The sequence below is a fragment of the Ochlerotatus camptorhynchus genome, unplaced genomic scaffold (genome assembly GCF_037179485.1).
Source record: "Ochlerotatus camptorhynchus isolate MF236.1 unplaced genomic scaffold, CSIRO-AGI_Acam_v1.1 ptg000212l, whole genome shotgun sequence".
NCBI lineage: Eukaryota > Metazoa > Arthropoda > Insecta > Diptera > Culicidae > Ochlerotatus > Ochlerotatus camptorhynchus.
Genome location: NW_027040702.1, coordinates 1393323 through 1417241, shown reverse-complemented (window position 1 = coordinate 1417241; position 23919 = coordinate 1393323). Strand labels below are relative to the sequence as shown.

The 23919-nt window shown below is 37.3% G+C and overlaps 1 protein-coding gene across 2 annotated transcripts in view; it reads left to right on the top strand.

Moving 5' to 3' along the window:
- Positions 1 to 642: 642 nt before the first annotated feature.
- Madm (MLF1-adaptor molecule) overlaps positions 643 to 23919 on the top strand; it is a 103115-nt gene continuing 79838 nt past the window's right edge. For both annotated transcript variants that reach the window (XM_065224534.1, XM_065224535.1), the window contains exon 1: positions 643 to 861. In XM_065224534.1, the coding sequence (XP_065080606.1) occupies positions 727 to 861 (135 nt within the window). In that variant the 5' untranslated portion in view covers positions 643 to 726. The remainder of the gene's footprint in view (positions 862 to 23919) is intronic.

Below are 23919 nucleotides of genomic sequence, written 5' to 3'. Positions count from 1 at the left end.
ATAAAAGAAAATCCGATAAACTCTATAACGAGCAATGGCACTATAACTAGCTCCAATACAACTCCAATAAACACGCATATTCATATATTATGGGTATCACGCGCGGGCGCAGATTCCTCACGACAATCAGCGCCGATTGTTTTTTTCTTTTCTTTTGCCTCTCCTTCCCGAACGCCAATTTTGCTTTATCTTTCGTTGTTTCCATTATACGATCGCATTTTTGCAATTTAGAAATTCTTCACTTTTTCCGCCGATGATGCGATGATTTACTTGTGTTTGTGAACGGCTTGCTATTTTGGTATTTTCCGACGTGACGATGATATGGTCTGCGTATCTTTTCATCTTCCAATTATTGGTCCGGCGATTTTCTTTTCCATTCGTTGGAGATTTCGACCGAACCGCTCTATAATCATTACGCTTTTTAATAATGCTAACCAGACAACAACAATCATAACTGAAAATCGCTTAAATCTACACAAGGAACTCGGCAGGAATATTTTTTGGTATCAGACTAATTGCATCTCGAAGGGAACTGGACCTGGTTAAAAAACTAATGCTGCACTAAACTCGACTTTCATTCGTCTGTCTACGCCCACCCACTTCCATTTACAGCACATTTCTAATTTGGTGTGTCGTCTTTCCTCTTGCAGATACTAATTAAAATATCCTCGACACTCGGGCCGAGGTCGACCGGACTGATTTCCACACAGTAGCTGCTATTCTGCCATGCCGGGTAGCCGTTCCAGTAATAACGATACCGAGCACAATAAGTCCCCTAGAGAGAGCGGCGAGGATTCAGAGGATGAAAGTGAAATTCTAGAGGAAAGCCCGTGCGGAAGATGGCTCAAACGGAAAGAAGAGGTAGGTTGCGCATCTAGTTGGAATCTTGCGATCGATTACTTTGAAAAAGCTAGCATAGAAGTAGATTATTTATGTGTGTTTCATGATGACCTACGTGTATTAAAGTCCGTGTTAGGGAACGAATAACGATTGATGACAGGACTCACAGTTCGAAAAAAAATAGTGCGAATTTCTGTTCGGGCCAATGTTTTGCTTAAACTTTCACTACACTTACACTACATACGGATTAGAGGTGGTGATTATTATCAAAAATTACTAAAAAAAAAGCAAAATATTGGCAACAATTTTTGTTAGGATATCCTAGAACAAGGGTGGCCACTGAATCGGAAGAACCGGGAATTAACCGGAATTTTATTAAATTTTATATTATCTAAAAATATTAGCAAAGTCCCAGATTCTGGTATTTTGCATACTTTTGTTAATTTTAGAACCTTAAAATCTTTTATTGTCACAGAATCTAGAAAATTTCTCCATTTCTTGGATATTTAATACACGTCCATAGAGGATGTTTGATCTTACGTACTGTTACACTTTTTTGCCGCATAATCTTGAACAGGTCTCTAAAGGCCCACGCACATTAGATCCGGATCGGACGCGTTGCGGCAAAGTGACAGCTAAATCTATTGTCTAACTGTCAAATTTACGTCAACGCAAAGCAAACGGATCTAATGTGCGTGGCCCTTAATACCAGGATATAAATGTGTTCTCAATCGAAGACTCAGAATCTTGAGAATTTTTGTTAAACCTGGATCTTGAATAACTGTGCACGGAATATTGAAAATTTTCTATAAAATGCGCTTGGAAGATTTCTCGGAAATCTTTTGGTATGCCATTTAAAATTAATAAAATTAGTTTTCTAAAATTTCCTTGAAATTCACCTCAGAATTTCCTTAAAATTCTTCTCAAAATGAATTGCTGGTCGATTTGATGGCTATATGGCGAACATTTTCTACAATCAATCTTGGTCGTTCATACATTTCTTATTAACTACCATACAGGTATCCCTATTGCAGGGCTGGTAGCGCGTCACTTTTTATTGACTTGGTCACTTTTTTCAAGCCAATCACTAAAAAGTCTCCTTTGTTAAGGCCAAGTCACTAAAATAACTTTTTCTTGTAATAAGACGCTACCTAAAGCTATTTTTCCATTGCGTAAAAAATCTGTAAACAAAACAACAACACCAGAAATTGACGCAAACGTTTTTAAGACATAACAATCAGTTTTAAAGAAACAGCTTTACTGCCCATAACTGAAGATATGGCTAATATTCCAAAAACAAAATTCTGTGTAAAAAGGGGTTTAAAAGTTTTAAGCGATAATTGATTGAATCACGAAAATATCGTACACAGCTAAAAAAAGTAGTGTAAATTTCCGTTACTATGATGCACATAAATGGAGCGTCATATATCATACAAATTTAGATTATAGATCGTGTAAATTTATGAAACATGTCATGCAATATCCCATATATTGTATGCAACTGTCCACTTTTGTTTGCAACATTTCTTGCAAGTTGCTAATTTACGTGAAAAGGAAGTTTACATGTATGAATGTTTGCATGCATGGATGTTTACATCGCCAGTAAAATTCAGTATTTTTTGGTGTGTATGTAAAGCTATAATAATCGATAGACGTCCTCTGGAAGCCATGCCGTTATGATCAAAATTTTGAAAAATTTGCTCCCCAAAAGTGGATATTACACATTTCTTTATTTATATAGCATATTAGCCATATCGATTTTTAAATCCGCATTCCTCAATATTCAGTTTTTCAGCCATCTTTTCCAAACGGTCATGCATACAGATCACACCTACCACATGATGCACTGTTTTAAGCGATTTGACATGGGTGGCGTAGTAGCCGTTCACTTTGTCTTGCGACGGCCTAAAAATTGAAGAAGAGAAGTTGAGGAGTATCAAGAGTTTCTGCAAACCGAAGTGAAGAGTTTTTTTTTGATGAATTTACTTCGTGGCACGTCGATAAAACTGAGCGACTAAGAGAGTTATCAAAATCGGATTCTTTCTATTGGACGGGTGAAGAGGAGGAGGAGGAGTTCCATTTCCTTAAGGACGAAGCTCTGAGTGAAGTTATGAAAACGAAAGAATAATGAAATTGCGGGAACATAATGACAGTTATCATTCTGAAAATATGGGGAATTTACTGGAATCTTTAAGAACCTCACAGCAGATCTATTAGCTTAAGAAAAACTACAGGAACTTTTATGAAGTTCCAAGAATTTAAGAGAGTTTCCCCGGTTTCAAGAGAACTTCAGAAAAAAAGAGAACTTGAGGAAAATTGCAGAAATTTTGAAGAAGTTCTAATTACCTCATAAAAGCTAGATCTAGAGATCTTAAGGGCAGTTCCCGTAACTTTAGTTCAGACTTTTGGAGCAGTTTAAGATCTAAAAAAATCGAGAACCCTTAAGATGTTCCGAGAATTTCAGGGGTACAGAGACCTTCAGATAATTTATGAAAGGGGTGACCCCGGCGTAGTGGTTAACATGGATACCTCTCACGCCAAAGTCACGAGTTCAAATCTCACCCCGGACAAGTCACGAATGACCCAAGACTGTTAAAGTGACTATAAAAAAAATGAAATCTTCAGAAATATTTCAGGAACTTAAAAAAAGTCGAGAGCATTTCAGGAAATTTTAAAGGTGCTTACGAGAATTCCATTTATTTCCGAGCAGAACCGAAATCTTATGGAAAATTGTGGAAACTTCAAGGCAATTCAATTAGGGTAGAGCACTTCAGAAAAGATCAATAATATCAATGATTTCACCGTGCACAAATCAATGATTGGTTTGTTCCGATGCGTTATTTCTTTAGCTATAAATCCTATTAGAGCGCATTGTATGAATATTAACGCTCATTGTTCTCAAAACAAAAGAAGCGCTCCTAGCGAATTCCCTTTTTCTACGTTTATTCGTAGGACGAAGAAAATCGAATGGCGTTTCAATGCGTTTGGTTCCACGAAAATTGCGGTAGAAGTTCCAGCAATTTCAGAAAAACATCGAAAGCTTCACAGAAGTGCTGAGATCTTCAGAAATATTTCGAGAACTTCATAAAAGTTTATGGAACTTAAGGTTCAATTTACTTTGATGCATTTTCGAAAAATTCAAAAGCAGTTTTTTTCGACGCATTATTTCAAATTGCTAAAAGCTTGCGTCATTTTGTGTAGAATAGCAAAAGGAATCGAATAGTGCGAGCATTTTGCAATCTGAACTAATGCGTCGAAAAAAACTGCTCTTCAATTTTTCGAAAAGCATCAAAGTAAATTGAACCTTAAAGGAAGATCCTAGAACTTCAGGAACTTTCATGAATATTAGCAAAATCCATAAGCATTTCAAAGAAGTTTAGTAAGCTCCAAAAATAGAAGAAATTTTAAGGGGGGTTAGAGTGATACTCTAAGGAAGCCTTGGCGTGAAACTTCAAAGGCACAAATGCCAGCTTGTTGCACATTTGAAATTGCTACTTTCTGTTTGTAGTAGCACAGCAAACAAGGAGTAGCAATTTCAAATTTGTATGGTTTATGGAAGCTGACATTTGTGCCTTTAAAGTTTCACGCTAAGGCTTCCTTAGAGTATCACCTTAAGTTCCATTAGTTTCAGCAAATTAGTTGGAACTTTCAAGAAATTCCCAGATTTTTAGAGAATTTCAGAGACGTTAAATAAATGTTAATTATTGAGGTCTTCACATAAGTTCAGCAATTCACGGAAGCTTAAAGATTTTTAGGACAGTTCAATTAAACTCAGTGCAACACGACTTTGAAGAAGACAGTTGTTGTTATTCACATCGTCGTTATTGTGCGCTGCTAAATTTGTCGATTTTTTATCACATGGGCTATCGTTATTCGTTTTTTTCCGTTCGGTATACCTGCAATATTGTACTGGTTGTTAGTGGAAAGTGCAGTTCGTTGCGATAATCGTCTAATTAGAGCATGTTTTGTGTTGTGAAAACAGTGAAAAAGTTATCCAATCAGACATATTGTAGTGTATACTGTCTAGCATTGGGCGATCTTGAGAATCCAATTCCTCGTTGCGTATTAGAGCATCTCCACCACTGTTTCTAAATCACTTTTGGAAACTGAGTCAGCATGACTTCCGCCTGTGACCAATGCGCTAAACCAGTTAAAAGCGATGAAGAATCCGTCTCCTGCATGGCTTTTTTGCGACAGGATGATTCACCTAAAGTGCGGGTGCAGTTTCGAACGCCTTTCGATACGGTTGTGTTTTAAGTTTGGCGCTCTGCCTCCCGGACGTTTATACGTGTGGGATTGTTAGTTTTCTCGCTTTCCGGGAAGTTTTAGAATAGAGAAAGAAAACGTGATTCAACATGTTTGCAAGCATCAAAAGAGATGTCGCGATCTGCGTTGTTTGATTTTCTCCCGGACCAGAAATTAGTGGCATCGCGAGTGATAATTTTTAATTTCAGTTTATTTACGAGCTGCAAGGTGCGTGAAAGAGCTCGGCACAATTGGTGTTGATGTTGGCTCACTTCTAACTTTTTTTTTTCTGGTTTTGGAAAGAAATTGATCGAAATTGTACCAAAAGTGCTTCTGAACGTGTTTCGCAGTTGGGTGTGGTGAAAATCGTGAATTCGCGGTTTATGTTCAGTGAAAATTCCGTGTCACAAAATTGCTCACCGAGTTTCCTTTTTTTGCCGTTCGACGACGACGGGTTTGCGAGAGAAAAATAAGCATCGGGAATTTGCTCCCGGATGTATTGATTTGGTGAGTACGTTCCAGTTGAAGATTGTTCTTATACATATCTCGATTACATTTTCGAGCGGACGTTCGGAGAGCTTTAAGATTTAGGCGTTGTTGATGAATCAGATGAATCAAGAGGTATTCGAAACAAAATTGATAAGAAATGTCCATTCAAATCGATTTAATACAGTTGAACAAATTTCAAAACTATATACATACGTGCCAGATTTGGAAATATTATTTTTTGAATCTGGAAGTGTGTTTATGATACCATTATCCATTTGATAAAGGTAGAGTGAACATGCGGGGCTTATTGTAAGTAAAAGTGACCTCGGAGTGGTCGTGAATTACCAGGCATTCTGAAATGGGTCACTGGAGCTGCAATAGAGCTAACACCTTCTAACTCCCGGACTAAACCTGCTTTAATTTAAGGGTAATAAAAAGCAGTTTTCTTCCATAATAACACTGCCGGACAGTGGGGGTTAGATTGTTCACACACACACACACAGTTCAATTAAACTCAGTGCAACACACTTCATGAGATCTGCAAAAACTTTAGAAAAGTTTCGAGAACTCCAGGAAAGAACAGAGAACCTAAAAGCAGTTCCGTTAACATTAGAGAATTTACATTAATTTTTAAGAAGTTTCGAGAACATCAGCAAACTTTAGAGAAGATCCATGATCGTTAGTAAAATTGAGAAAACTTTAGGAAGCCCGAAAAAATTCAGAGAAGTTTGAAAATTTGATTAGGAGTATTGTGAACATCATGCTAGTTTCTAAAACTACAAAAGAACTTCAAGGCAGTTTCAAAAACTTCAGGAAAATTTTGAGAACTTTTAAGTAGTTCTGCTGATCTCAGCCTCTGAAATTCTTAGCCCATTCCATATTCAACGGAAATTTCTCATGAAAATTCACTTGGAGTCTTCCTCAGCATTCGCTTTATATTCTCCCGAAACTCACATTATTCTAGAAATTCACTTGGAACGCTTACCTGAATTCTTCTGCTGATCTCAGAATAGCCCATTCAATATTCAATGGAAATTTCTTATGAAAATTCACTTGGAGTCCTCCTCAGCATTGGGTTTATATTCTCCCGAAACATTTATTATTCTAGAACTTCACTTGGAACGCTTCTCTAAATTCTTAATAAAATATCACCAGAATATATTTAGAATACTTCTAGCAATTCCATTGAAATATTGCTTAAAATTTCGTTGGAACTACCCTCCGAATAAATTTTCTTTTAATTTTTCTTGGAATTACCTTGAGATATAGGAATCCCTTTTGGAAAGATTCTCATCATTTTCATTAAATTAATTTCAGCTTTTTGAAGCTCACTCCTTTTTTATTTTTATTTCTCCTCGCAAATAGATTTCTCCTTATAATTTGTTTGACAAACTCGTCTGGAATTTTTCCTAATTCCCTTGAAGATCTCATGCACAGCAAAAAATTCATTCACGTTGACTTATATTTCATTTCACGCAAACGAGGAACTTGTAACCAATGTTGTTTACAAACATGGGCTTTTGTATACAATATATGCAACATTTCATTAAATGTCTCAGAACTTTACACGATTTATAATGTAAACTTAGATGAGATGTGACGCTCCTTTCATGTGCATCATATTGAACAGAACTTTGCATTACTCTTTCGAACTATGTGGAGTTATTCTCATATTTAGTAATCCTCCTTTTAGAATCCCCCTCACCTCCTAAGTATTTTTTTTTTAAACATTGCCAAGGACTTATGCTCCGGATTCGTTTTCTCCCACAAACTTCATTAAATTATCCTCAGAATGCACTTTGAACTTTTCTCTGAAGTTCACAGGAGTTCTGCTCCTAAGGAGTTTTCATTAAAATTAACTTTGAATTAAATTCAGGGTTTTCTTGAAATTCTACTCAAAACTATCTCAGGCTTCACATGAAATCTAAAATTTCTCAGAAATACCTTATAATCAGATGGCACTTGATGTTTTTCTCAAAGATTTTTTTCCCAGAACTCCCTTGTAATGAGGTCCTTAGAAATTATAATAAAATTTCATGAGCCTTTAAAATAGTGTAAGGAATTTGAGTCCAGATTTTAAAAATTTCTTTAAGTATTATAACTGTTAAGTCCATAGTATCCAGGGAAATATACATATTCCAGAATTTTTTAATTTTTTTTTGTTACTCAAGATTAATCCACTCTGAAAGTTTGTATTTTAAAATGCATACTTTTCTTTAAAATATTCTTAGTAAGAAAACTATTAAATTCCCTAAGCAATGATGGTACTCCCTGAGACTTCCAGGTATTTTCAGGAAAAATAAAATTCCCGTGCGCTTGGTCATAAACTTAACTATAATACACAGTTTGATTACTTATTTCTTCAACATTGTGTAGTAGATGGGATGAAGGCTAGGAGAAATGCTCACTTGAATATTTCGATTGACCGACTATCATAATCAAGAATATTACGAACCAATGCATAATATTAGTTTACGTAGTGAATAAAGCGAAAATATAGTAAAAATATTGTCCAGTGTATGATGTCTGATTTCTGGTCAAACGCACAGCTCTAGAAACAGAAAACCAACATATGCGAGATTAAAGCGAAATTCGTGTAACGGAAAAACACGAAGCAAAACGTAGGACAAAATCCCGAACGATGCATTTGTCTCGGGTAGAATGATCCGTTTATGGGGGCATTAGAGTGCAACGACATGCTTAAAACAGAGTGCGAGCGATAGAGATAGAAGAGGAATGCGGATGAATAGTTTGAAGAAGCTTAGGAATCGGCCAGACGAAGATTGCCCTGGCATTCTGTTGGCTATTTTTGCGACGGTTGCACTTAGCTAAGATATCGTGCTCGGTCACTACAAATGGTTTTTAAAATCACTATTTTTGACAGCATTGTTCGCTAGCAGGTCTGCTATTGGATGTACACAACATCTTATCATTAACTACTTTATTTATGTCATTCGAATATGTTCAAGTTCGCTTACACCAGAAATTTAATCATATCGTCCGGCCTTTTTCCACAGAGATGGCGCTGTTCCGCTGGTAGGAAGCAATAAAAATCCCCATAGATAGATTACAAAATAGAGTACCTGTCACTACAAAACATGTCTTGTACCTCTATATATCCATTTAGATTAACATTCGAAGTCCCTCCCTTTTTATATACATATTCTGCACAAAAGATACTTTCTGCCCCGCCCCATTCATAAAAATCGACGGGAAATTCTGTGAGGGGGGAGCTATTTTGTGTGCAGAGTGTGTAAAAAAGGAAGGACTTCGAATATTAATCTAAATGCATATATAGAGGTACCCAACATGTTTTGCACTGCACTGTCCTCTGTGAACAATTAACGGTAACCAGATTATGTGTAGTTTCCGATAGATGTCACCGCCAACAACAGCAGTGACATATGATGGAAAATGAATGCAGAAGCTTGACAAAATGATTAAATGTCCAAAGAAGCTCGCCACGACGGTAGTGTTTAATCCCAAATTACTATCTAACCGTACCGGATGGAGGTGGGTCTTCCTCTTAGCAGCAGTTTTAAGCTCGTACCACCTACTAATTTGTCTATCTCTTTCTATGTAATGCTATGTGGATAATCAACCTTTAAAGTTGTCTGGATTAGTTTAGACATTTAGTCTGGATTTCGAGCTTTTACTGTATTTTAAATTGAAAATCATAGAAATCCCACAATTTAGAAAACAACATTTCAAGTCTAACTCCGAGTGTCCGAGAAGATCTCAAACATGTAGAAAATTTTGGCCACACTACCGGCTTCACTGCCGCGCGGTGCGCCGTTGAACAGCAAACAGTAGAACATCTCAAATGAAAGTTCATAGTACACGGTGGGCAGTATCTATCATGATCTCGTCAAATATAATGTATTAGGTAAGCAAAAGCCTCGTACTGCAGTCTTGGATGATGAGATTGACGATTTCGCTCGGAATTCCTTTGATGAAACAACATTCTGCAACGGCCTTTGCAAAAGTGTTTGACTCACATTTCAGTGAATCGACTATCCAAATGATGGATGACTATAATTTGTATCACATCCACATTCTGTCGGAACCTTTCCTTCTCAAGCAATTACAACAATTTTCATCGAAGATACCCTCTCATCTAATAACCGGAATCCAACTGGCACCCGCCTCCAAGCGTGGTCATAAATAATATCTTCCAGTCGCGTTGTTGCAGCAGCCACACAGTGGGCCAGGAATTACATCTAGCAGGAAAAAAAAAATATTAACGCAAATATGGCGCAGCGATACAAACTTTTTTTATTTCACAAGATAGAGGTTTTCTGTCTTGAGCAACGTTGTGGAACATAAAATTTTGTGAAAAGTTGCCGAAGACATAAAAGCTGTACATCTTCAAACAACTGAGATATATGAAGTTTTATAAAATTGTCCTGAAATTCACGTATATTTGTAGAACTTTTAATATTTCACTTCTCCTGCTCAATACAAGAGTGATACATGCGTTTTCCGACAAACAAAAACAACATTTAGGCTTATTTTTTGCAGTGAGACTCTGATTTTATACGAATTCATGATTCCATGAAATTTTGGAGATCTACATTATCAACATGTTAATGTAAATCTTATGTCATATTTTTCTATAATGTAGATGTATTATAGACATGCTTGGCATGCACAGTTGTACACACCAACTGCTCATTTGTTAATAACTTTTCACTCAGTTGTTGAAACTTAGTGTTCTTTAAAGTAAAAATTGATAGATTAGGATCATAGTTTACTGTAGACAGGCAAAGAGTAGGTAAATCTTATCATTTGAATCAACACCAATGAATTTTTACACTAAAAGTCCGAGATGTGCAGCGAGCATTTCTCACTTCAGTTTTGCAACGCAAAATCAAATACAGTTTATCACTAAAAATTAAAATATCATTTTTTAACGTATCTATAAGAAATTTAACTTCTATTCTATCGACTGCTTCAAACAGAACTATGTTTCGTCAACTCTGTGCAAAGTTATTAGCAAATGAGCAGTTCGTGAGCAAAACTGTATATCCCAAGCATGATTGTAGAGCAATACTGCGCAAATAATTGTATGATTAGGGTTATTGCATCAGTTTTGGCAAAAGTTGGTCATACCTTAGAAAAACTGTAAGATCAAAATTTTGTTGCGTTTTGTGGGCAATTTGTATGTGCGCCCAGATGAATATGATTTTAATCAACAATCTTAGCACAACTCTAGATTTAAAACTTGTAAATCACGAGAATTACTGTCTAAATATGGTCAAAATAAGTATGTTTCCCCTACCTCTAGACGGTTATTTTTGAAAGTCTTTTTTGTGGGGATGATGCTTTAGTTAGGGATTTTTTAAATGTCCGGGAAAAAAACGGGAATTGGATAACTTGATTTGAATGAACACCCTGTAGAGGGTTGATGCCTATTTTAAACAACATGGTCCATGGTCAAAATCTCATATTGTACTGTATTTGAGTTAGAGAGCATTTTTGAAAATAGACCCCGGAACAGTGATGGAAAATTTCGCGAAAACTCACTATGACTCGCGAACTTTTCCCTTGGTGAACTTCGTGAAAAATCGCGAACTTTTCCAACGCTGCCCCGGAAAACAGTTTTTATAGCTAAATGTATGCCCTTTGGGTTAATTCTAATGAAATTTTGGCTGAGATGGCCTCAGCGTGTATTGTTTACACTGTGTAGGTTTCATTGTGAAATTTCTAGTAGTTTTGAAAATGGAGTGAACGGAACAGCGCGTGCGCGAGAACTTTGCACACTCACCTCAACGAGCCATCGGAAAGATGTTGGGAATCCCAACTATTCCGTCCGGGATGTCGCGAGAAAACTGCACCTGACAAAAAGTTTCGTGCAAAAAGCCAAGAAACGAGCAGGACTACGTTCATTCAAGGTTCAAAAAGCACCAAACCGAAATGAACGACAGAATAGGACAGCTAGAACGCGGGCACGTAAGTTGTACATACAAATGTTGACAAAATCACACAGCTGTATCAGGGACGATGAAACATACGTAAAAGCGAACTTCAAACAAATTCCGGGAAACCAGTATGTGACTTCGAAAGATAAGTTAGATGTTTCAGAGTTCCTCACGAAACAGAAAGTGTCGAAGCTCCCCAAGAAATTCATGATTTGGCAGGCGACTTATTCGTACGGAAAACGGAGCAAGCTTTTCGTAACAACTACAACCGTAAATAAGTAAGTCTACATGAATGAGAGCCTGACGAAACGACTGCTTCCTTTTCTCAAATCACACAAGATTCCTACAATTTTTTGGCGGGACCTACCCTCTTGTTATTACTTCAAGGACGTTCTGAAGTGGTACAAGACAAATGGGATCAATTTAGTACTGAAGGATCTCCATTAAGATACTCTGCTATAATGAAGCACGAACTCCGTAAGCATCCTAAAGTTGACAGTACGGCGCAGGAAATGTTGAAATCATGGTTGAAAGCAGAAAAAATGCCGATTAAACCGTTGTACAATACCTTATGGGTGGAATTAAGAAGGAAGTTCGGGCATTTGGATTTAGTGAAGAAATAGAGTGAAATCAAGATTCGTAAACCAAGCTTATATATAGTAAGGTAGAGAACTACTTCGGCCTAATCGCCCATTTTGGGCCTATCGACCAGAAAACTTCAAATAAATCCATGATTTCAGAGTTAACAAGTTAATTATACGTATGGTACGATACTTAAGTTAATAAGCTACGGAACGAAGTCAATTAAAACGCGTGATATAAAGGTTTGCACCCATTATTCTCAAAAACAAAAGAAGCGCTCCGACCGAAGCAATTTTTATCTTCATCGGATAGGCCGAAGTGAGTTCATTGGCGTTTCAATGGCGTGTCAATGCGTTAGGTCGAGTTTAGAACCCGTAGGCCGAGTTTGGCGTCAAGAAACAGTGTTAGACTTTTGACAATATCTCAACGATTGGTTTCTCTTTATCAAATCTTACGGTACGTACGGAAAGGTAAATAAGTTTGGAAGCCATCAGTAATAATAACATTCCGTTTGGTGCTAAACTGCTCTAGATTAAGAAAGACTAAGTGTGGGTTGTGCTTAATAGGCCGGAAATGGGGTAGTTAACCCTATTACATACCCTAAAAATTTCGTGACAATGGGCTGAGAGACTTATTTTTGGCGAGTACTTCTATGTGATGCAATTTAACTGTGGACACCCTTTATTTTCAATGGTCAAAGTTGGTATTTTAGATTGAGTTTTAAAATTTGTTTGTCAATATTTTGTGTTTTGTTCAATTATTATTATTATTGCCGTTAATTTTAGTGATGTTATCATAATTATTCATATCATCATTGTCGCTGTCACCAGTTTCATCTGCTAATAGCACACAGAAAAAATCTGAATTTTAACTATCGCGTAAAATGTCCCTTCGTTTAATTTTGAGCTATACTTGACATAAAAAGCGACATCGCTTACAGGCTTGCATACAATATTGCTAATTTATGCGATATTGCGCTTAAATTTACACGAAATATCGCGTAGATTTATGCCAAATCTAGCGTTAATTTTATGTGCGCTATATCTCATATTACATCAATTTTTCGAACGGTTCAGGGTTACATCGTCTGACAATGGTTCCTCGTAATTTTTGGGCCATCCACGAATATGATTGGATCTGATGACGCCAGGAGTCAATTTAGTAGCATACTAATTTGAGAACCGGTGTAAATTCCCTGTAGGGACGTAATAAAGCCAAAGAAGAAGAAAAATGTTATCTATAACAACTGTTTTCCGGGGTCGAAAAAGACATAGAGGTTTTGTGCCTACGGGAGAAGAGGTAGTAAAATTATTTTCACACCCGCGGGTTTTCCCCTCAATCAATAAAAATAATAGTAAAACACAACATAATTCCTTCCTTTTAATTAGCTACGGGTGTGACAACGATTTTGAGTTCACCATGTTATATCTTCATTTTAACGGCGCCGGTGGTGTAGTGGTAAGCGTGATTACCTCTCACCCCAGCAGGCTTGGGTTCAATCCCAGTCGGCGCCGCCGGGATGTTCTGAGGCATAACATCTCTGATCACGCCTTCCTTCGGATGGGAAGTAAAGCCGTTGGTCCCCGGTTCATGAGTTGATGGGTCGATAGGTAGGGTCAAGGTGTGGGAGCTGCCTTCCTGGCACGTCGGTAGCATTGGTGCTCAGCACGGAAAACAAGATCGACGGAAAAAACAAACCAAAGGAAAAAAAAAAATATCTTCATTTTATTTCAGCAACCTTATCTTCCAGTAATTTCAACATTTATAAAAAAAAATCTACATTTGCCAGCAAAACTGACTGGGTATATCATACACAGTTCGAAAAAGTAGTGTATATTTCTGTCACTATGATACACATAAATGGAGCGTCACATATCATACAAATTCACATTACAGATCGTGTAAATTTATGAGTCATTTAATGAAATATTCTAAATATTGTATGCATCTTTGTAAGCAATATTTCTTGCAAGTTGCTAGTTTACGTGAAAAGGAAGTTTACATGCTTCAATTTTAGCATGCATGGATATTTACATCACCATTAAAATTCATAATTTTTTGGTGTGTATGGCTTACATTCCCTACAAACATAATTCCTAAATTCCCGAGACATTTATGAGGGCTCGTGCATCTCTCTTAAGTAAATTTTCGACTAATATACCTTTCCTATCCCTACCAGTTGTAAGGACGTGGCCAGGGCAATCCTTAACTATTGGAGCGGGATATGTCTTTATCTGGGAGAGAGTAATTATTTCTTATTTACTATCTGTCCAGTAATAGATATTAGTTTTGCTCTTAATAGTTTTGAATTCGTACCACCTACGATATTTTGCAACTTGTTCGATGCTAATGCTAACAACTGTTTTCCGGGGTCGATTTTCAAAAATACAATTTTGACGTCTTTGACAATTTTGTTTAAAAATAATGTTTGTCACAACTTTTCCAAAGACATCAATCCTCTATCTTGACATGGTGGAAAAATATATTCTGCATCTCTCTTTTTGGTAGGATTAATCACAAAACTCATATCTTTGAAATATGAAACAAGTCATGCCCATCAACTTTTCTCAAGACGTCATCACTCTAAATTTACGTTTTCATGGTGCTATTAATTAAGAGCGAGAAAATTGACTTTTAAACCACTGTGCACTGTACAGCGGTGGCGTCGGCGATGCATTGAACTTGCGGCGAACTAAACTTCTCCTGTCCTGTCTAATGTAAAGCCGGTTTTTGCAAAATTGTCGCCGGTTGAGACACGACCAGCAGTTGATTATTAACCGTAGGCGTAGAAAAACGCACTGAATGAGTGATTTATAAACACTCACACGCTCTGTGCGCTTGGTCTGGAGCCCACCTCCGGTTGTTGGCGTTGTTGGTTGTCGTCTGGAATGTCTTTGGGAACCAATGGAAAGTTCCACATTCATCCTACACTTCATCGGCCGTCTGCACCACTAACCGCTGCTGCTGCTCGAATGGGCCATGATGAATGTACAAGTGCTATGTTCTAAGCAGTTGTTAATATGTTGTGCATTCGAATGTGCACACTTGTGCATTCCTGAGTAAGTAAGCATTATTGTACTGCTGCCTTGTAGTCAAGTGGATCCGATGACGAACGTGGCAGCCGGCCGGCTTCAATGGTCTCCATTCTTTGAGCAGCTATTTATGGTGGCAACATTGTACCATTCGTGCGGGTGCAGCTGTGATTATAACGTTGTACCGCTATGAAGCAACTTTTAGCTGACATCACTGTTAATTAATCTCGTCCATTAATAACGCGTGTGAAACGCACCACCTTTCTTTCGCGACTAATGGTGGTCGAGCCAAACCCCGCCCGAAGGTGTGAATGCATTTGTAAATTATTCGAGCATCCGCTCTCTGGCGGATGAGCGCAGTGGGAATCAGGCGGCAGAAATTAGAACTACCAAACATCAGCAAAATTCTTCCCCCATGGGCTTCTTGGTGAGGTGTTGTTCTGCTACGTTTGAACTCCGAGCGACATTCCCGTGGACCGATTGACAAGCCACACCGTAAACGGTGCATGAAGCCAAAGTGTCATTCAAATTTCTACATAGCGGTTCGTTGTCGTCGTCGTCGTTTGACGGGGCCTTAGAAAAGGTCTACGACACCGCAGTCCATCGGCCGCTCTCACCAGTTTGTCAAGTATTTGTAGCTTGTTGTCGTTGTTTTTTGCACTGTCTCTAATGCTGCGTATAAAATATTCCGAAACAACACAGTCCAATGCATGCATGAACCTTAGACATCACGCGGCTGTTTAGTTCCTATGTATATTCTACATTGCTAAAAATAGTAACCTGCTCACTAACTAGCCCCGTAAGTTCTGTAACAGCAGATTTCATCTCTTCGAACTGGACTGTGTTTGACAGACTTTGTGTCATATTTTATATGTCTTTTGTGCGTATTTCTCCTATCTATCCACTTTCCACACACTGTTGAAAACGTCAACCGAGAAAATATGGTGACAGGCTTTAATTTTATTGCCCTCCGGCTGCGCGCTGCCTACCTCTCGTAATTCACGGATCATTGCGCGCGGCTGAAAAAAATGAATCATCCTTCTAGGGTTAGAACAACGAAAATCGAGCAGTTCGTAGTCTTTTTGTAGCGGACCTAAATCCCGTCTTTCCCCTTATCCACTTTTTAGCACATAATTGATGCTAATAACATGGAACAAAAGCGCTCATAAAAATGGTCAGTCGGTCTATTAAAGCGTCCACACAAACAAGACGACACAACTTTAGCAGTATGTGTGAATTACGACTAGTTCGGTAGTAAAACTAACTAGAAAGGCCTTGTCGCTTGGTTTTCGTATATTAGTAATCGGGCAATGAAAACAATTTGTGACTCATAATTGAATGATTCAGGATTCTGTAAATGGTGCTAATGAGGTGTTGTTGGCGTATTGGTCACTAAATAGAAGTCATTAATTGGTAATTGATCTTAAAATCCCGCCAACATACAATAGGGTTGGCTTCAGAAGATGGATTGCTGCTGAAAATCTCGATAATAGTGTAAAAAATTAAATGGAGAAAGATTGTAAGAAATTCGCTGTGACGCTAGCATATTAATGAACTTTCTGGTTTACTTATTTATTTATTATTACATTCATCTGATTTGGGAAAGTCTTAATATTAGGTATAAGTCTTCTGCTCTTAAAGCTCTGATGTATTATTTGTTTTCGTTTGTATCACGTAAGTCCTATTCAACGCAGGAACTTTTAAGAAGTTCTTAGAGAACTCTCACCGGTGTCAAGAGAACTTCAAAAATATAGAGAATTTGAGGAAAATTGTGTAAAAATTAAAGAAAATCTAAGTAACTCAGAAAAGCTAGATCTAGAGATCCATGGGCAATTTCAGAGATCTTAAGAGCAATCCCCATAGCTTAGATTCAGACTGTTAGAGCAGTTTTAAGATCAGGATAGTTTGCTGATGTGCTGATTTCCAGGGAAGTACAGAAACCTTCAGAGAATTTATGAAAACTTCAGAAGTCCAGAAAATTTCAGAGAAGTTTAAAGGTGTTTTCGAGAATTACATTTATTTCAGAGCAGAACCGAGATAGAATTGACAGCTTCAAGTTCAAGATATTGAAAAGATTCAACGTGCCAGAATTAAGTAAAAAAATAAATGATTTATTTCAAACTGCAGGAACATAAGGGAAGTTAACACGGTGAAAATATAGGAAACTTACTGGAAGCTGTAAGCGGTTCTTTTAGCATCCGTGACTTTTCAGGAACTTTTATGAAATTCCTAGAATTTCAGAGAACTTTACAGGTGTCAAGCGAACTTGAGAAATTTAGAAAATTTGAGGGGTATTGTGCAAATTTTTAAGAAGTTGTAAGCACCTCGGAAAAGCGAGATCTAGAGATCTATGGGGAATTTCCCGTAACTATAATCCAGACTTCTGGAGCAGTTTAAAATCTATAATCGTAAATTTAGATAAATTCAAGATAGTTCCATGATGTGCAAGGAAATATTAGAAACCTTAAAGAAGTTTCGAGAAACTCAGTGAATTTCCGAAAACTTCAGCAAAGAGAGAACTCCTGGAAATTTTATGAACATCCGAAAAACGTGAGAGTATTTTAATGGTCTTATATCATTGAGATTTCAAGAACTTAAAAAATGCGAAAATTTAGCGAAGTTGTTTAGAGAACATCAACGAAGTTCCATTAATTAAAAAAATCGAGAACTTTTAGCAAGCAGCGATATCTTCAAGAAATTCCAAAGAACTAAATTTAGATATTTTTAGATAGTTTAATTATATTCAGCTAAGTTCTGAGTACTTCAAGGACGATCAGATAGCTTCAGAATAATACCGTTAACTTAAGTAAATTTGCAGCGACTTACAATGAGTTCCGTGAAATTATGGGGTATTCCAAGAATTCTATGATTGAATTATGAATATATATCAGAAAATTTGCTGGATTATTAAACAAATTTAGAGAACCTCAGGTAAGCAGAGGAAATTAGGGCGTGTTAATGATGGTTATAATGCTTAAGGAACATTTTCGAAACTTCAAGGCAAGTTAATTAATTTCATCAAAGTTGCGGGTTCTTAAAAATACTGATAAATTCAGGGCGTCTAGAGAACTTAGAAAATTCAGTAATCGTTTAGGCACCAGGAAAGTCTAGACTATTGAAGAAGTTTTAAGTTAGTGTCGATAATTTAAAGGAAGTTCAGTGTACATATACATGTGCGGATGAAGATAACAGATGTAATTCAAGTATCTAGTGAGAGCTTTCCATATGGTTTAATGTTTCTTTCACATAGAGATGAAATGGACATAATTCTTTGTGGATGGCAACCCATTCAGTTTGGCAATATCATTAGAAAACTTTTGCTTGTTTGTTTGTGCGGTTACCGTGGTTCGACGATTAGTCGTTGCATGTAATAGCGGTTGCATAAGTTTGGGGAGCTGCTCTTGAATTTCTCCTCCATGTCTTCCTTCACGGACGTTTTTCATAGAACTATTCCTTGTTTTCGTTGTGTTTGTGTAATGAATATATGCCAAATGCGGTTGTAATTAGAGCCGTGATATAACTTGCTCGGAACCGTACGAGAAAGGTAGAATTTACGATTAAATACGGCTAATTAACGATCCTCGGTCGTATTCAGTTGTGTGTTGTGATGTGAGGAGCCCGGTGGACTTGTAGAGACTGGTTTTGCATGAGATTAAAGAATTGTGGGTTCAATCCTGGGTTCCTTTTAATTATTTAATTCTGACCATTGCGTCGTTTGTTTTTTCTTTTATAGTTGTTGAAACCATTAAGAACATGGTGGTAAAATGTGACGTATGACAATAATTTGTTATGATTTATGGGGCTCGGGCGGGCCGTTATGGCAGTAATCCCGTTAATATCGATACCAGTGGTGACTAAAGTTCGGCCCACGGGCCGCACGTGGTGCTTCAATATCTATGATGCAACAACTTCAGCTTGAATTTCTTTTTGCATTTCGAATGTATGGCCGAAATGTTTGGAAAATACGCAAAATTCAACTTAAAATATGGCCATCGAACAAAGATACAGCTATTGAAAAAATGGGCCTGAGCACCACTGATCTATATCATCGGAATAGGACATTCGAGGAGCAGTGGAATAAGCGTTCCCTTGTAAGGAAGATAACGAGGATTAGGCTCACAAAGCATATACTCGATGGTAGGCATCGTATCAACAACGCATGTACTCTTGACTGTGCTGCCCCTTAAGATTTCTATTTCTGAGTTACAGCACTGGCTTTTTCATCTTAAATCCCTCAACTGGCGTACGGCACTGTCCATAACACCAATACGTCGTCGAGTTTTCTCCACTCTCCCAAAGATTCAATTAACATATAACTCTTAAATTCTGGCTTCAAATGATAAATTAATTCTCTCACATTTTAATAATACAGAGTAAATGCTTTTCAACTTAATTAAAACTTACATTTGCGAAATAGCTCAAATTTCCTTGAAAGTAGACTAATTTAAACTTTCGGGGGGAACGGGGAGTTCGCAGTTATTCACTGCTAAGTTGACAATATTGCGTCCTAGACTGGTGCTGCAACGTAACGAAAATATTTATTGCTTTTTTTTTTGGCGAATAGCAAAACATTCAGGTGGATCATATCTAAACCAGGCAACAGCAGCTCACTTCATTAAACAAAATGCATCTTGCGGACGTGCGCAGTGGTTAGCACCCATGCCTCTTATGCTGAAGGTCATGAGTTCCCCGGACAAGTCACGAATGACCTAGAATGTGACTGTGACTGTGAAAAAAGATGTGTGAGCCGAAACTTGAATTATTGCAAATTTGGACATGTATTTTTCAAATGGTAGAATTAATTTGTTGAATTTCATTGTATTACATTTTATCTACATAACAAATTTCGGATAACAAACTACTAAATATATCAAACCCGTCTTCTGGAACTGGATTTACCTTTTTCAATTCATTCGTTTGTGGAGCCAACTCCTACGACCGTTTTCAATTTACACGGAAACCCCCTTTTTTCCTGGGTAGATCCCAGTCTCAATTTACAACTACCTACATATGTACATTATATTCATTTTGCTGATCCTCTTCCTCAACATTTAAGAATGTTTTTGGGCTCTCCATGTACTACGATTTCAGACATTAAATATTGAATACGAAAAAATGCCATACAATGCCACGTGGTTTGTGGACAATTCCTTTTGTTGCTGCTCAAACCATGTCCACTGAAAGGCTCTTCCAAAGTCGGTGGGTGGGCCTAGCGTACGAACGTTAGCATTCGAATTGACGCCCATGAACACAAAAAAAAGGATCACGTTACGACCTTCTCCCATGTCCCCAGCTCCCCACCTCTACCGAACTTGTCTGGTCCGGAACAAGACAAACAAATGGCGAGACACAAGGCTGAGCCTCCCCAAATGGAATAGCGCTTAATCTAGAAAAAAAAAATACATGTAGCCGTATGACAACACTGAATCCTACCAGGTCTGGTCTTGGATGGAAGTTCTTGCTAATGCTTCCGTCTGATTGGGAAAAGTTTGCCCCACAAAAAAGTGGTTGTCGAGAGAAGGCTTGTTCAAAATCGAACAGCCTTGCCGTTTAATTTGGATTTCTGTGCAGAGAAACAGTTTTTACAGCACTGATTTCGTCGTCTATTTGCACTTGAAAATGCGTCATTCGTTCTCCGAGGCCGGCCTCCTCCGCCCGCGTGACGCACCATAAAAGTGAAAGACAATAAAGAATATTGAAAACAAACGGAACAGTTTGTGTGTTGATTGGTTTCATTTTTTTGTTATTCCTCAGTCACACTAAACTGTGGCCGGTGTTTGAAATAGAAACCACGCAGGGAAGGCAAATTTGCACGTAGCACCCGACCGCTGAATACAAGTTTGGAGACATGTTAAATCCAAAATGGCCAGGTCAGTTGTTTCAAAACGATTTACAAGTTATAACGGTAGAGGCAAAAATCCGTTAAATCTGGAAGGGGGTGTTTGTGAATTAGGGATGCTCAATTCAATCATAATTTAATATAACTGCACACTTGGGAAACAGCGACCCAAAAACGCACCTATATCATTCTGCACGGTTGGATTCAGCAGGTGTGAGATACTTATTCATCTGTAAAAAAAATTAAGGATCTAAATGTCTCTAGTTTTATCGGGTTAGTTTTATAGTCTTGAAGACCATGGTTTGGACTTGACGAATACTTCAAATCAAAATAAAACTTGTGAGCGGGGCTGAAGCTACTGAAGTCACCTTGAAGTTCTCGAAGCTTCCCTGAAAAAACAAAAGAGCCCGAAATGTTACAGAAGTTTACTTATTATCCTGCATCAGACTTCTTCAAAATCCTCAGTATTTCCTTTCATTCCTCAGAACTTTATCATAGTTTCAACAATTTTTTTACCGTCCTGACGTTCTCTTATCTTTCCTGGAGTTCTCACTACTCTTCTGATGATGTTGTTGGAAATGCCTTGAAATTAATAAAACTGCCCCAAAGATCTCTAAACTTCACGGTTCAAATGTTATGAATTTTTGAAGTCAGTTTTGAAAAAATATGGGTTTTTGGACCACCCTAACATGGAAATGGTCACCCTAATGACAAAACGAAAATACGGGGCTAATATTTTGCGATAAGGAACAAAACTACAACATTTTTACGAAATTGTGAGAACCACTATATCGGTTTTGCTATGGAATGGCTGAATGTTTAGGAAATTCTGAGGTCAATTAATTTTTCGTTTCAGATTCTGAGAAATTTAAGAACTAGAATAATGCTAGTGGTCTTTGCCGTAGGAAAAAAAAATAAAAATTTAAAATTTCAAAATTTTGTTTCACAAGATTTCAAATTAAAAAAAAATACGTCGTTGAAAAATTTTCTACGTTTTTGAGCTTGGTTTTTGTATGAATTTTGTAGAGAATGCAAATTAAATTTTATTATTTTGGCAATTCGATGTCCGATGTTCAACATTTTGAAATGTTTTGTTACTTTTTTATTCTAGAAAACATTCTATAACACATAAACTAGCCAATGTATCCCTGTCTTTGATATTAAATTAACGTCTGGAGTATAGAGGATTTGTCCAAGTTCGAAATTTCACGCATCTTACTGGTTCATTTGTCAGACGATAAAGCAATATCTTAGTTTTTTTTTTCCAAAATGTTGTCATAATCGCGAACAGTTTTCTGAGACCAAGATCTTGATTTTTTCCGTTCTAATCAGTTTAACACATTTTAGGTTATTCGAAACTTGTCGGGATTGAGATTTGAACTCGTTACCTCGTGCGAGACGCGACTAACGACTACGCGACCCGTCCCCAAATTATAAGATTTAAAAACATAATCCGGATCAGGACCGTCTTGCATCAACGTAGAGAGAGCAAAGTCAGTGATGAAAAATATTGAATTACTATCTTCGTCGCACTCCAAACAGCGCATGACAAATTCCGTACCAAGACAGTCCTCTTTCATTTAAGTCGTGAAAAAAACTATCTCAGTACGTTCTCTCTCTCTCTCTCTCTCTCTTAGATCTGTCGGTTACTCCGAGAGGATTAAAAACTGCACGTTTTAGTCAGCCGTTCCGTATTTTTTGACAAAAAAAAAGATCGTTGGAAGCAACACAAAAAAATTTAAAATGGGTACAAAATGGTTTCGAACCACCAACGTTGAGATTATCAGGCTTGTGTCTTTACCACTGGTCTATCAACGCTTAGGAAATTGTAAAGGCTAAAGAAGCGGTCATAGTGTGGTAACTAGTCTGCTCACATGCACGTTCGACGGTATTTACTTTTTTTTTGTCCATGCATGATAGAAAAAAAAGAAATGAAGGTAAAAGATGCGATAGGATTTGTTCAAAGGGACTATTGTCGGCCTCTCTTCGTCAATGACGAAGGATGTATGAAAATCAGGCGTAACATTTGATAACGGCACAAAAGCATTTGTAAACAAACTTTCTAAGGCCATTTACACGCGAACAAAAGTACGCCTACGCAAACCAATACCACTTTCGGAAAGGTGAGAGTTGCCCCTATCCGATGATGTTTTTGGTTTGCGTGAGCGTACTTCGGTTCGCGTGTAAAGGACCTTAAAAAGTTTGTTTACAAAAGCTTTTGTGCCGTTATCAAATGTTATGCTTAAAAAAATGTCAAAGAGTAACTTTGACGACACTCCACAATGATCCTCTGATCCTCTCCGGTATTCCCTAGAAACTTTCTCTATAACAGTCTTGAAATTCTGTTCAGAAATCATAAGGAATTTTATCTAAAAATCTCTTGAAATTTACGCTACTTTCATCTTAGAATTCTCAATAAAGTTCGCAAGAATTTACTTTAATTTCTCTTCATGATTTTCTTAAAAATCCCTAAACCGTTACTCAGAATTTCTTTAGAAAATGCTCAAAATTTCTTATGAATTCTCTAAGGAATTCCCTTGAAGCTAACTTAAAACAAGCCTTTAATTCCCAGAAATTGCACACATAATTCCCAAAACAGTCTCTTTATACCTACCGTGGAAATACGTTTCAAAATTATCTGGAACTTGTAGTCAAATTCCTCTTCAATTCTCCTCAAAACTGATTTGGCATTTTCATCCAAATTCTCTAGACATTATTGCCAAATTCTAAAATGTTGTCCAAGTCTAGGGGTCATAATTCTGATTTATGATTTTCAAATCTGAGATCTTCATTTAAAATTTGAAATATTTTGAAGTCCGAATTCTCGAAAAGTTCAACAATATGCAAAAACTGGCCTAGTCTCAAAATCTCAAATCTCAAATGAAAATTATCTTACTTTTTTTAGTGCAAAGCTTTCAAATGTTCTTTCGTAGATCTCATATCTCATAACGTTCCAATGATCCGCAGTGGC